Source organism: Coregonus clupeaformis, chromosome 12, assembly GCF_020615455.1.
Source record: "Coregonus clupeaformis isolate EN_2021a chromosome 12, ASM2061545v1, whole genome shotgun sequence".
NCBI classification, from domain to species: Eukaryota; Metazoa; Chordata; class Actinopteri; order Salmoniformes; family Salmonidae; genus Coregonus; species Coregonus clupeaformis.
Window position 1 is genome coordinate 20,401,236 of NC_059203.1, and position 14,303 is coordinate 20,415,538.

The 14,303-nt window shown below is 47.0% G+C and overlaps 1 protein-coding gene across 1 annotated transcript in view; it reads left to right on the forward strand.

Moving 5' to 3' along the window:
* podxl2 (podocalyxin-like 2) overlaps positions 1-12,808 on the forward strand; it is a 43,614-nt gene extending 30,806 nt beyond the window's left edge. Inside the window, exons 4-9 of the mRNA XM_041891916.2 lie at positions 3,233-4,014; positions 4,268-4,342; positions 8,323-8,479; positions 8,772-8,833; positions 9,015-9,194; positions 11,118-12,808. Of these exons, the coding sequence (XP_041747850.1) occupies positions 3,233-4,014; positions 4,268-4,342; positions 8,323-8,479; positions 8,772-8,833; positions 9,015-9,194; positions 11,118-11,357 (1,496 nt within the window). The 3' untranslated portion in view covers positions 11,358-12,808. The remainder of the gene's footprint in view (positions 1-3,232; positions 4,015-4,267; positions 4,343-8,322; positions 8,480-8,771; positions 8,834-9,014; positions 9,195-11,117) is intronic.
* Positions 12,809-14,303: the final 1,495 nt, after the last annotated feature.

Here is a 14,303-nt window from a genome sequence, read left to right on the forward strand (position 1 = left end):
AACGAACTGCAAAAATCTCTGAAGCTGGAGACTCTTATCTCCCTCACTAACTTTAAGCATCAGTTGTCAGAGCACCTTACCGATCACTGCACCTGTACACAGCCCTTCTGAAATTAGCCCACTCAACTACCTCATCCCCATATTGTTATTTATTTTGCTCATTTGCACCCCAGTATCTCTATTTGCACATCATCTCTTGCACATCTATTATTCCAGTGTTAATACTAATTGTAATTATTTTGCACTATGGCCTATTTATTGCCTTACCTCCATAACTTACTACATTTGCACACACTGTATATATATTTTCTGTGGTATTTCTGACTTTATGTTTTGTTTTACCCCATATGTAACTCTGTGTTGTTGTTTTTATCGCACTGCTTTGCTTTATCTTGGCCAGGTCGCAGTTGTAAATGAGAACTTGTTCTCAACTGGCTTACCTGGTTAAATAAAGGTGAAATAAAATAAATTAAAAAAAACCTAGACACACTGTAGAAGTGAATATGATATTGCTGAAATGGGTATAGTTAGGCCCAGAACTGTTTTATTTTGGTGGGCTGGGCACTGCAGAATTCTTCTACATGTTGTCTCCACCAAGAGAAAGTGGATTCTGATTCCTTGCATTATGCAGAAGGTGGAATGGGGATATCTTTCACTGCCCAAACAGGCACGCGCACGCCACAGTGGCAGACCTGGGTTCAAATGATATTTAAAATAATTTAAAATACTTGATCTGTGCTTGATTGAACTCGCCTAGCTTAAAAGACAAATGGAATAGTCCCAAAACTGCAAATCCCAGCCCACCTGGTACTCCAGGCAGGCTAGAGCAGACACTAAAAGTATCTGAATGATTTCAGTTAGTATTTGAACCCAGGTCTGCACGGCGGTAGCAAATGGGATTCCACGCTGCAGATATCGGGTGGAGTCGGCTTTCAGGCAGAAAGCACCAGCAGCAGTTTAGTCTCTGTAGCCTCTGTTGTTATGTAGCCTAGCTTAGCCTGGTGGTTCAGTCTATGTGCTGTCTATAGGAGTTGGCAAGACAGCACAAATAGATCTGGGACCAGGCTATGGTTTTGGAACTGAGTCTGTTTGTGTTTTAGCTAGCTCCTCTCTGTCTTTGTTTGTTCAACGTCATGACGAACATGAATGGCTCTTGACAGAGATAGAAGAGTTCCACCGCCTACAATACAGCACCAGGCTAATTGTGATGCCAGTCGTCTTTTAGCATTAGCTCAGTCCTCCTCTGGGGGGGGGGACATCCTGACTGATGTCTTGAGATGTTGCTTCAATATATATCCACATAATTTTCTTTCCTCATGATGCCATCTATTTTGTGAAGTGCACCAGTCCCTCCAGCAGCAAAGCACCCCCACAGCATGATGCTGCCACCCCCGTGCTTCACGGTTGGGATGGTGTTCTCCGGCTTGCAAGCCTTCCCCTTTTTCCTCCAAACATAACGATGGTCATTATGGGCAAACAGTTCTATTTTTGTTTCATCAGACCAGAGGACATTTCTCCAAAAAGTATGATCTTTGTCCCCATGTGCAGTTGCAAACCGTAGTCTGGCTTTTTTATGGCGGTTTTGGAGCAGTGGCTTCTTTCTTGCTGAGCGGCCTTTCAGGTTATGTCGATATAAGACTTGTTTTACTGTGGATATAGATACTTTTGTACCCGTTTCCTCCAGCATCTTCACAAGGTCCTTTGCTGCTGTTCTGGGTTTGATTTGCACTTTTCGCACCAAAGTACGTTCATCTCTAGGAGACAGAACGCGTCTCCTTCCTGAGCGGTATGACGGCTGCGTGGTCCCATGGTGTTTATACTTGCGTACTATTGTTTGTACAGATGAACGTGGTACCTTCAAGCGTTTGGAAATTACTCCCAAGGGTGAACCAGACTTGTGGAGGTCCACCATTTTTTTTCTGAGGTCTTGGCTGATTTCTTTAGATTTTCCCATGATGTCAAGCAAAGAGGCACTGAGTTTGAAGGTAGGCCTTGAAATCCATCCCACAGGTACACCTCCAATTGACTCAAATGATGTCAATTAGCCTATCAAAAGCTTCTAAAGCCATGACATCATTTTCTGGAATTTTCCAAGCTGTTTAAAGGCACAGTCAACTTAGTGTATGTGAACTTCTGACCCTCTGGAATTGTGATACAGTGAATTATAAGTGAAATAATCTGTCTGTAAACAATTGTTGGAAAAATTCCTTGTGTCATGCACAAAGTAGATGTCCTAACCGACCTGCCAAAACTATATTTTGTTAACAAGAAATTTGTGGAGTGGTTGAAAAACGAGTTTTAATGACTCCAACCTAAGTGTATGTAAATTTCCGACTTCAACTGTATATATAGAGTCAGTTCCAGGGTCAGTTCCAATACCATATTAACAATGTGCAGGGATACTGGAGTGATGGAGGTAGATATGTATAGGGATAAGGGGACTAGGTATCAGAATATATGATAAACAGAGTAGCAGCAGCGTATATGATGATTGTATGTGAGTGTGTGTGTGTGTATGTATGTGAGCAAATTAAGTGTGTGTGTGTGTGTGTGTGTGAGTGAGTGTGAGTGAGTAGAGTCCTGTGTACATAGAGTCAGGTAAATGCATATAATTTAGTCCATGTAGCCATTTTGTTAGCTATTGAGCAGTCTTATGGCTTGGGGATAGAAGCTGTTCAGGAGCCTGTTGGTGTCAGACTTGTCGCTCCGGTACCCCTTGCCGTGCGGAAGCAGAGAGAATAGTCTATGGCTTGGGTGGCTGGAGTCTAACGATTGTCCGGGCCTTCCTACCACACCGCCTGATATAGAGGTCCTGGATGGCAGGAAGCTCGGCCCCAGTGATGTACTGGGCTGTCCGCATCACACTTTGTAGCGCCATGCGATCGAGGGGGGCGATGCAGTTGCCATACCAAGCAGTGATGCAGCCAGTCAAGATTCTCTCAATGGTGCAGCTGTATAACTTTTTGAGGATTTGAGGGCCCATGCCAAATATTTTCACTAGGGATTGACGTTCCGTCTGTGTTGTGGATAATACATCTGTCCCAGTCACACTGAAACACATGTCACATGTCACAACACAGAGTTAAAGAGCCTTCCTGAGTTAATCCCAATCTGTTACTGCATTCCAAATAAAACAAGTAAATCATATTGTTATTATTGTGTGTACTATCAAATACCTGGTCATCTCTGTACTATAAAATCAACTACTACAATGTCTTCTTGATCGTCTCAGGTTACAGTCAGACCCTCTCCCAGTCCTCCACCTCTCCTGTGGAGGAACCCAGACAGGGGAACCAAACCTCTCCTTTCATGACTGAGGTGGAGAACCTGGAGCGGGAGCTATGGGAGATGGAGAGAGAGTCCAGCGGCCTCCCCATGGAGCCTGGCTATGACCAGAGCCAGGCCCTGCCTGCCACCACCACCATCCCTGCTGCTGACCCTGTGGCTCCTGTAGATTCAACCACCTTAGACCCACAATATGTCCCAGTACACGGTGGCCCGGAATCACCTCCTGGGGACACAGTGGAGGAAGAGGTAGCAGAGGAGGAGGAGGAGGAGGAGGAGACGGATGGGGAGATGAAGAGGGAGAGTCCCACCACTGAGCCTGACGCCTCCATCGCCACCTCCAGACCCACCCTCCCAGAGGTGGGTGTCTTCCCCAGCTTTGGGCCCCTCCAGCCGGACAACACTCATACAGAAGGCCGGGAGGAGGTGGTGGAGGAAGAGGAGGCAGTGGTCCTTGGAGGACCTGGGAGTGACTGGGGAAGAGGAGGGAGAGGAGGGGACATCTCTCCCCTGACCACGGTCCCCTCTACTTCTTTGGCCCCCACGGTCGGCTTCACAGAGGACTCCTGGGATCGTCTAGAGGACGAGGAGGTGTTCCCTGGGAGGGAGGGCCAGGAGGAGGAGAGGAGGCAGGAGGAGGAGGAGCAGGAGGTCAAACATGGAGGAACAGAGCTGTATACAGAGGCAGAGCTCCTCCCTGGTGCACACTTCTCACAGGAGATACAGCAGGTACAGTGGTATCTCTCATGTAGTCCAGTAAACTATGATCATATGATGAGTAACCTGAGACCTGAAGACTTGTGTTAGCTCCCTGAGGTAATGCCCAAGCTTTAGCTCAGCGGGTTAACACAGTGTCGTGGCATGTAGGAGACTGGTTTGAACCCAATCTGTCACACTATGGAACTGTATATTTTGAGCGTTGCGATTGGTTTGACAACCTCTTACCAGCTCATATTAACTCCTCTCTTCGTGTAACCACCAGGTGATCTGTGTGGACTGGAGCGATCTGGCTGGGAAGGGCTACGTCATCCTCAACATGTCAGACAACGTTGACTGTGTGAGTACCACAACGTGACTAAATAGATCATACAGGTATTTTAGAACCGTAATAATGCAGCGCTGTATTGCTGCTGTTGCTTAGACAATTCCCTACAATAATGTCATGCCCACTAGTTAAATCTATAATTGAATCAATATGGCATGATGGGATGCCATCAGATGGTAGCCTGGTTAAACCAGCCTGAACACTAGTGAAACTGTAGTGAGTGTAGTGTTCAGTCTGTTTTAACCAAGCTAGTCAATAGATTCAGACAACTCCATTGTTGTCCTTCACTGTGAGACAACCCAGGAGCTAGCAGACAGACAGACGGCAGCCCTTTCTGTCCTCTGACAGTCGGTCCTTAATCACAACATCCTCCTCGCCATCCATCACACCCCCTCCATCACCCAAAAGTCCCCCGTCACCATGGAAACAGCACAAAGCCATGCGATTATAATCAATGTGACCTTTTGGGTTGTCACGCCAACCGCTGCAGAGTAACCAGTAGGACCCAGCAGGGAGGAGGACAGAACTCAGATCCACAGAACGACACGTTTTGTTTTGGAAACAGCAGATCCTACACAGGAGTGTGAGGAAGTGGGATTAATTCAACACCATACTTGGCATGCCATACCAGATCAGGGGCGCAACGGGGGGGTGGTGAGAGAGTGGTGGTCACGCCCGGAGCCGGATCCGCCTCCGAGGCGGAATGCCCACCCGGCCCCTACCCTCTTGTGTTTGGTTGGCGCGGTCGCAGTCCGCGCCTTTGGGGGGGTACTGTCACGCCCTGGCTCTGGGGACTCTTAAATGCTGAGCCAGGGTGTGGATTTTCATTGTTTAGTTTTCTATGTTTTTCGTTCTAGATCGTTTATATCTATGTTGGCCAGGGTGGTTCCCAATCAGAGACAGCTGTAGCTCGTTGTCTCTGATTGGGGACCATACTTAGGCAGCCTTTTGGCATGTTAGTTTTGTGGGATCTTGTTCCGTAAGGTTTTGTGTATAACCTAGGACTTCACGTATCGTTTCGTTTGTTGTTTTGGTTCGTTGTGTACACAAATAAAGAATGTACGCTTATCACGCTGCGCCTTGGTCCGCTTCATCTGTCAACGATCGTGACAGAAGATCCCACCACCAGAGGACCAAGCAGTGTGCCCAGGAGGAGAAGTTGGCGATGTCCCAGGTTGGCGAATGGTGGTCATGGGAGGACATATTCGCAGGCAGATGGCCATGGGCAAAAGTAAATGCCCAGGCAGGAGAGGAGATACGGCGCCAACCGTGCCGACGACGGACACGCGAGAGGCAACCCCAAGTCATTTTTTGGGGTGGGGCACACGGCGTGGACGACGGGGCTGCTGGAGGCAGCTACAGGGCGAATCGGCGGACTAGGAGAGGAGGCCACCAGGTTTGGGGTGCTGGAAGGGTGGTTGGCGGAGCCTAGAGGTAGAGCAGAGCCAACTCCCCGAACTCAGGCTAGGCAGCGTGAGACTGGGCAGGTTCCGTGTTTTGCGGAGCCACGTACTGTGCCACGAGTGTTCCGGCACAGTCCTGTACGTCCTGTGCTAGCACCACGCACGTGTCGTGCTAAGGTGGGCATGCAGCCAGGACGGAGTGTGCCGGCTCAACGCTCGTGGCCTCCAGTACCCCTCCTCGGTCCCGGATATCCTGCGCCAGTGCCACGTGCTGTAGTGCCAGTACGAGTGCACAGCCCTGTACGTCCTGTGCTGATGCCTCACACAGATTGTGTGGAAATAGGCATCAGCCAGGACGGGTTGTGTCAGCTCTCCGCTCCAGACCTCCAGTCCGTCTCCACAGTCCAGCCCAGCCTGTTCCTGTCCCTCGCACCAAGCCGGTGGTGCGCGTCGCCAGCCCGGTCCGTTCCTGCTCCCCGCACCAAGCCAGTGGTGCGCGTCGCCAGCCCGGTCCGGCCTGTTCCTGTCCCTCGCACCAAGCCTGTGGTGCGCGTCGCCAGCCCGGTCCGGCCTCCCGCACCAAACCAGTGGTGCGCGTCGCCGGTCCGGCCCGTTCCTGCTCCCCGCACCAAGCCAGTGGTGCGCGTCGCCAGCCCGGTCCGGCCTGTTCCTGCTCCCCGCACCAAGCCAGTGGTGCGCGTCGCCAGCCCGGTCCGGCCCGTTCCTGCTCCCCGCACCAAGCCAGTGGTGCGCGTCACCAGCCCGGTCCGGCCTGTTCCTGTCCCTCGCACCAAGCCTGTGGTGCGCGTCGCCAGCCCGGTCCGGCCTGTTCCTGTCCCTCGCACCAAGCCTGTGGTGCGCGTCGTCAGCCCGGTCCGGCCTGTTCCTGCTCCCCGCACCAAGACTGTGGTGCGCGTCGCCAGCCCAGTCCGGCCTGTTCCTGCTCCCCGCACCAAGCCTGTGGTGCGCGTCGTCAGCCCGGTCCGGCCCGTTCCTGCTCCCCGCACCAAGCCAGTGGTGCGCGTCGTCAGCCCGGTCCGGCCCATTCCTGCTCCCCGCACCAAGCCAGTGGTGCGTGTCGTCAGCCCGGTCCGGCCCGTTCCTGCTCCCCGCACCAAGCCAGTGGTGCGCGTCGTCAGCCCGGTCCGGCCCGTTCCTGCTCCCCACACCAAGCCAGTGGTGCGCGTCTTCAGTCCGGCACGGCCCGTGCCTGTTCCACCGGTGCCTGGTCCGGCACCGGGCAGCTGCTCCATTCCGGAGCCAGAGCAATCCGCTCCACCGGTGTCCAGTCCAGCTCCGGCCAGCTGGGCCAGACCAGATCAGGGGCGCAACGGGGGGGTGGTGAGAGAGTGGTGGTCACGCCCGGAGCGGAATGCCCACCCGGCCCCTACCCTCTTGTGTTTGGTTGGCGCGGTCGCAGTCCGCGCCTTTGGGGTGGGGGGGTACTGTCACGCCCTGGCTCTGGGGACTCTTAAATGTTGAGCCAGGGTGTGGATTTTCATTGTTTAGTTTTCTATGTTTTTCGTTCTAGATCGTTTATATCTATGTTGGCCAGGGTGGTTCCCAATCAGAGACAGCTGTAGCTCGTTGTATCTGATTGGGGACCATACTTAGGCAGCCTTTTGGCATGTTAGTTTTGTGGGATCTTGTTCCGTAAGGTTTTGTGTATAACCTAGGACTTCACGTATCGTTTCGTTTGTTGTTTTGGTTCGTTGTGTACACAAATAAAGAATGTACGCTTATCACGCTGCGCCTTGGTCCGCTTCATCTGTCAACGATCGTGACAACAACAGACAACATCACCACCCGACCTTCTCTTTTTACCTCCACTGTTAAACAGTTGCATATTTGTTTGTCTGTTTGTTTGTGTACTCTACCCTATCCTCAGGCCCCAGATCTGTTTTTGTTTCTGCTAGTTCCTTAACTTCATAGGAGTTGGCTAAAGCACACACCAAACTGATCTGACAACAACCAGGCTACCTGGTTCCCCTGTTTTCACTGTGACCGTGACCTCTGACCTCTACTGTTTTTGTTATCAGGATGAGTTCCGTGTGGAGAGTGGGGGCCGGCTCCTGGAGCTACAACACTCTTAGAAAAAAGGGTTCCAAAAGGGTTCTTCAGCTGTCCCCATAAGAGAACCCTTTTTGATTCCATGTAGACCCCTCTGTAAAAATGGATCTATATGGGGTTCTACCTGGAACAAAAAGGGTTCTTCAAATGGTTCTCCTGTGTGGACAGCCGAAGAACCCTTTTAGGTTCTAGATACACTCTTAGAGGTGCTATCTAGAACCTAAAAGGGTTCTTCGGCTGTCCCCATAAAATAACACTTTGAAGAACCCTTTTTGGTTCCAGGTAGAACCATTTTGGTTCAAGGTAGAACTATTTTGGGTTCCATGACATGGAACCCAAAAGGGTTCTACCTGGAACCAAAAAGGGTTCTCCTATGGGGACAGCCGAAGAACCCTTTTGGAACCCTTTTGGAGTGTAGCTTTTAAGTGTAGAGACAGCCTTATCTATCTAACTAACTAACCAACTAACTCTGCCCTAAGTCTAACCCTGTGACCTCTCTCTCCTCTGCCTCCTGGTCAGGATGAGTTCCGTGTGGAGAGTGGGGACCGTCTCCTGGAGCTACTAGAAACAGCCTTCTCTAGGAAGATGAACAGTCCTCAGGGCTCCTGGCTCATCTCTCTCTCTAAACCCACCAGGCAGGACCACCAGCTGCTCATCACACTGGCCAGCGAACACGGTAAGAGGACGACAACAGACATACAGTATTGCATCATTGGGTAGGACCTATGACTGTGGGTAGGACCCAGCTTTGCCAACAAAGAACTCTGGTCCCTTCAGTCAAGTTCCAGGCCTACTAATGGGCATAGTTTTACTGGAGTTCATTAGGGAATGTGTGATTTTGAGTTGAATTTTTCTGGAGTCTGTAGTACAGAACTGTACTTCACTTCTCAGAGGTTGCTCACATCAGGCTTGCTTACTTTGGCTTGTGCATATAATTGATTTATTTCTGAAATCTGCCTGTCTTTTAGGAGTCATTGCCACCAAGGATGTGCTGTCGATGTTAGGAGAGATAAGGAACGGTTTACACGAGGTAAGACACTTTTATTCCTTGGAATTTACAACCTTATATTTTGTACATCTGTACAGTAGTTTGTTAGCCTGATCCACATAGTAGGAGTCGACTGAGCACATACAGCACCTCTGGGACCAGGCTAGTAATTCATCTGTCTGAATGAAACTGAACTGTTCCATATGTCTGGTTCTGGTTCCAGATCGGTATACAGAGCTACAGCAGTGCTAGCACCTGTCACTCCAGACCCAGTCAGACGCGTAGTGACTACGGGAAGCTGTTCGTGGTCCTGGTGATCATAGGTTCTGTCTGTGTGGTCATCATCGCCTCTGGTCTCATCTATATCTGCTGGCAGAGACGCCTGCCTAAGCTGAAGACTAGGGTAAGACCAGCTTGATAACTACCTAAGCTGAAGACTAGGGTAAGACCAGCTTGATAACTGCCTAAGCTGAAGACTATGGTAAGACCAGCTTGATAACTGCCTAAGATGAAGACTATGGTAAGACCTGCTTGATAACTGCCTAAGCTGAAGACTAGGGTAGGACCAGCTTTGACGCCTGCGTAAATTGAAGTCTATGGTAAGACCAGCTTAATTACTGCCTAAACTGAAGACTATGGTAAGACCAGCTTGATAACTGCCTAAGCTGAAGACTATGGTAAGACCAGCTTGATAACTGCCTAAGCTGAAGACTATAGTAAGACCAGCTTGATAACTACCTAAACTGAAGACTATGGTAAGACCAGCTTGATAACTGCCTAAACTGAAGACTATGGTAAGACCAGCTTGATAACTGCCTAAGCTGAAGACTATGGTAAGACCAGCTTGATAACTGCCTAAGCTGAAGACTATGGTAAGACCAGCTTGATAACTGCCTAAGCTGAAGACTAGGGTAAGACCAGCTTGATAACTACCTAAACTGAAGACTATGGTAAGACCAGCTTGATAACTGCCTAAGATGAAGACTATGGTAAGACCAGCTTGATAACTGCCTAAGCTGAAGACTATGGTAAGACCAGCTTGATAACTACCTAAGCTGAAGACTAGGGTAAGACCAGCTTGATAACTGCCTAAGCTGAAGACTAGGGTAAGACCAGCTTGATAACTGCCTAAGATGAAGACTATGGTAAGACCAGCTTAATTACTGCCTAAGCTGAAGACTATGGTAAGACCAGCTTGATAACTGCCTAAGCTGAAGACTATGGTAAGACCAGCTTGATAACTGCCTAAGCTGAAGACTATGGTAAGACCAGCTTGATAACTGCCTAAGCTGAAGACTATGGTAAGACCAGCTTTATGACTTAAATGGAAAGTACTAGTCAATGTAGAGGAGTTATGTGTGTGTTGTGCATACTACATACCACACACACACCTCATACACATGCATACTCCTATACTCACAAACACACTCGCACAGCCAACGCTCCTGTCCCATGCACTGTATATATGAAGAGATATTAAACACTGGACAGTTCCCGTTTCTTTTATACAGTTTCTCAAAATGTGTATTCATATAGTGTATTATTCACGTATCTTATTTAAGCAATTAGGCCCGAGGGGGTGTGGTATATGGCCAATATACCACGGCTAAGGGCTGTTCTTAGGCACAACGCAACACGGAGTGCCTGGATACAGCCCTTAGCCGTGGTATATTGGCCATATATCACAAATCCCAGAGGAGCCTTATTGCTATTATAAACTGATTACCAACGTAATTAGAGCAGTATAAATAAATATTTTGTCATACCCATGGTATACGGTCTGATATACCATGGCTGTCAGCCAATCAGCATTCAGGGCTCTAACCACCCAGTTTATAATCTAATATATCTACTGCTGTACATGGCATTATGTTACACTGTTTATACACACCGCATATTTATGTAGTGGATTCTTAACATAGTTCACTGTAATATATCTACTGCTGTACGTATCATTCTTAGTACATCTTGTTGGTGGACATACGCATAGATTGCATTTGTATTACTGATACAGTGTTATTTGGTTTGTTAATTGGATATTCGTTCAGACATTCTTGATTTCTTGTTTCTAGTTTTTGATTATTTGTATACTTGTTTGACATTTTACTGCACTGTTAGGAGCTAGTAACACAACAAGCATTTCGCTGCACCCGCTATAACATCTGCTAAACTGTGTACGCGACACATAAACTTTGATTAGATTTTTATTTTATTTGACTAGAGTTTTACCAGTGCAACAAAATACTTGCATTCCAGTATGTTCATGTTTAAGTAATTCTATGTTTTTGATGTTATTTTTTCTTTTCTTTCTCCTGTCTCTCCCAAGACTCGAGGAGAGGAGCTCCATTTTGTGGAGAATGGCTGCCATGACAACCCCAGCCTGGACGTGACGAGTGACGGGGGGCAGCCAGAGATGCAGGAGAAGAAACACCACCATTACCACCACGCTAACGGACTGACGGCTGGGACCGGGTCTGGGGGGATGGCCGGGGAGGAGGGAGGGAGCAGTGGCTGGCAGGTCCTGGTCAACAAACCTAGAGAGAAGGAAGAGGACACACACCTTTAGTAGAGAGAAGAAGAGTGGAAGTGGAGGATGGAAAAGGTAGCCTGGATCCAGATCTGTTTGTGCTGTCTTCCCAACTTACATTCACATTTACATTTTAGTCATTTAGCAGACGCTCTTATCCAGAGCGACTTACAGTTAGTGAGTGCATACATTTTTCATATTATATGTGATGTGTTGGTTTGGAATTTCATTATATATTGTGCAAAATGTCTTTGCAGTGTTGACAGAGATCATGGTCCAACTTCTATGGTCATTGTCACATTTGGCGTGGCAAGATGGCACAAACACATCTGGGAGTCGGATAAGGCTAGAAAGATAACTCGTGATGAAGAAGCAAAAAAACATCAGTGTTGTGAAACTTGTGAATGCATCGGCTGTCAAATTAGAAACACACATAAACTAAACTAATCAGAAGTCAACTACTTTAAAGCTACTTAGATGTTTTATCATTTGACTATGATTATATGATATGGACTTCATCTTCTCTGCTTTCTTTTTTTTTGGCAACTAAGCATGATTCACATCTATTACTAAACACTGTACAGCTAAAGGGACTTTTCAGAATGTTGAAACATTGAACCGTTCGAATATTCAACCAGAGTGAATAGAGGAGATATCCCTCTGTTACGAGTATGAATGTTTGTCGTGGAACTACTGAAGTTAGGATATTGTATTTAACGCGTTGAATGCAGACGTAAACGCTATGTGCTAGCTACTCTTTTATTATGTAAAGTTGGAATGGCTGCTCTGTATCTGGTCAGTTCACACTGATCTCAGTTCAAAATCACAATCATTTGGAAGCATCCATTACTCCCAGCCTCCTTACAATCAAGAATAAGTTAGCAGAGTAACTGTCTTGGTTGCCTGATCTGATTGCTTTAGCAAGGTTGGCTAAAGCACAATTAGCCAACCTTGCTAAAGGTGGTTGGCTAAAGCACAATTACATCTGGCAACCAGACTGCAAAACAACAGAGGGAGGCTGTCAATATTTATATTGCTTTCAGTTATAGTTATATATATATATATATATATATCACACTGAATTAATTCATCATAAGCACAGCAAATATTGTTTTGGGCTATTAACTGTAGAAGTGAAGGCCTGTAAATATGAATGTAATTTGAAGTCAAGCTGCTATAATTTATTATGTGGCGCTAATGACATTCTGTCATTTAAATGTGAACAATATATCTTCTCTGCCTGACAGTATTGCCACAGCTTCAAAATGGTGGGATATGGTTTTTAGTGCACAGTCAGCTTGAGCGCAGCTTTTTTCACAGACCTTTTTGAAAGGGAACAATATCACCAAGCAGGCATGCTGGCCTACGCTGTGCTTGGCCTATGAGTATTTGAAACGCTTAAATCAGTAATACAAGCTAAAACTGTTTTGCTTTCAAAGGAAGGAATATTATATGGGAGGGATAGGCTAATAAACTAATTCTGTCCCCTCCTTGTTTGTTGTATTTTGCATGACTAGGCAAGCAGATATCCACTATGTGCTTCTCTTTAAAATCTGTATTGGAGGGTTGACTTCGCCCGGGTCGTGTTCATTAGGCACCAAATGGAAGAAAACTGACTGAATCAGGGAGGGGACTACCTGGCTTGTCCAATAAGAAACATACATTTTCATATGCCGTTGCAAGATGTTTTATTTTTTTTTGTTAATTCCATTGCGTTCCCTAATGAACATGACCCAGGAAAGTTCAGAAAATAGGTCCGGATTTTCAGGATTCGTGGGTCTGAACCAATGATTTATATATACACTAGATGACTGACAGGGGGCGCTGTGTTGAAGCCACCGTGCCTCCATCTTGGCACTCCCTCACCGCTGTAAAAAATATTTTGGAAGCTATAGAAATGCATTTATTAATGTCTACATTCGTTTTTGCCACATTCATTATATAACAGACACCTTTAATGCATACTTTTCAATTATATTATGTGAGATAAATATAAAATATACAGTACCAGTCAAAAGTTTGAACACACATACTCATTCAAGGGTTTTTCTTTATTTTTTACTATTTTCTACATTGTATAATAATAGTGAAGACATCAAAACTATGAAATAACACATATGTAATCATGTAGTAACCAAAAAAGTGTTAAACAAATCAAAATATATTTTAGATTCTTCAAAGTAGCCACCCTTTACCTTGATGACAGATTTGCACACTCTTGGCATTCGCTCAACCAGCTTCACCTGGAATGCTTTTCCAACAGTCTTGAAGGAGTTCCCACATATGCTGAGCACTTGTTGGCTGCTTTTCCTTCACTCTGTGGTCCAACTCATCCCAAACCATCTCAATTGGGTTGAGGGTGGGTGATTGCCAGGTCATCTGATTCAGCACTCCATCACTCTCTCTTGGTCAAATAGCCCTTACACAGCCTGGAGGTGTGTTGGGTCATCGTCCTGTTGAAAAACAAACGATAGTCCCACTAAGCACAAACAAGATGGGATGGCGTATCGCTGCAGAATGCTGTGGTAGCCATGCTGGTTAAGTGTGCCTTGAATTGTAAATAAATCACAGATAGTGTCACCACCAAAGCACCATCACACCTCCTCCTCCATGTTCACGGTGGGAACCACACATGCGGAGATCATCCATTCACCTACTCTGCGTCTCGGCCCAAGCAAGTCTCTCTCTTCTTCTTATTGGTGTCCTTTAGTAGTGGTTTCTTTGCAGCAATTTGACCATAAAGGCCTGATTCACGCAGTCTCCTCTGAACAGTTGATGTTGAGATGTGTCTGTTACATTAACGCATTTATTTGGGCTGCAATTTCTGAGGCTGGTAACTCTAATGAACGTATCCTCTGCAGCAGAGGTAACTCTGGGTCTTCCTTTCCTGTGGCGGTCCTCATGAGAGCCACTTTCATTATAGGGCTTGATGGTTTTTGCAACTGCACTTGAAGAAACTTTCAAAGTTCTTGGAAATGTTCCGTA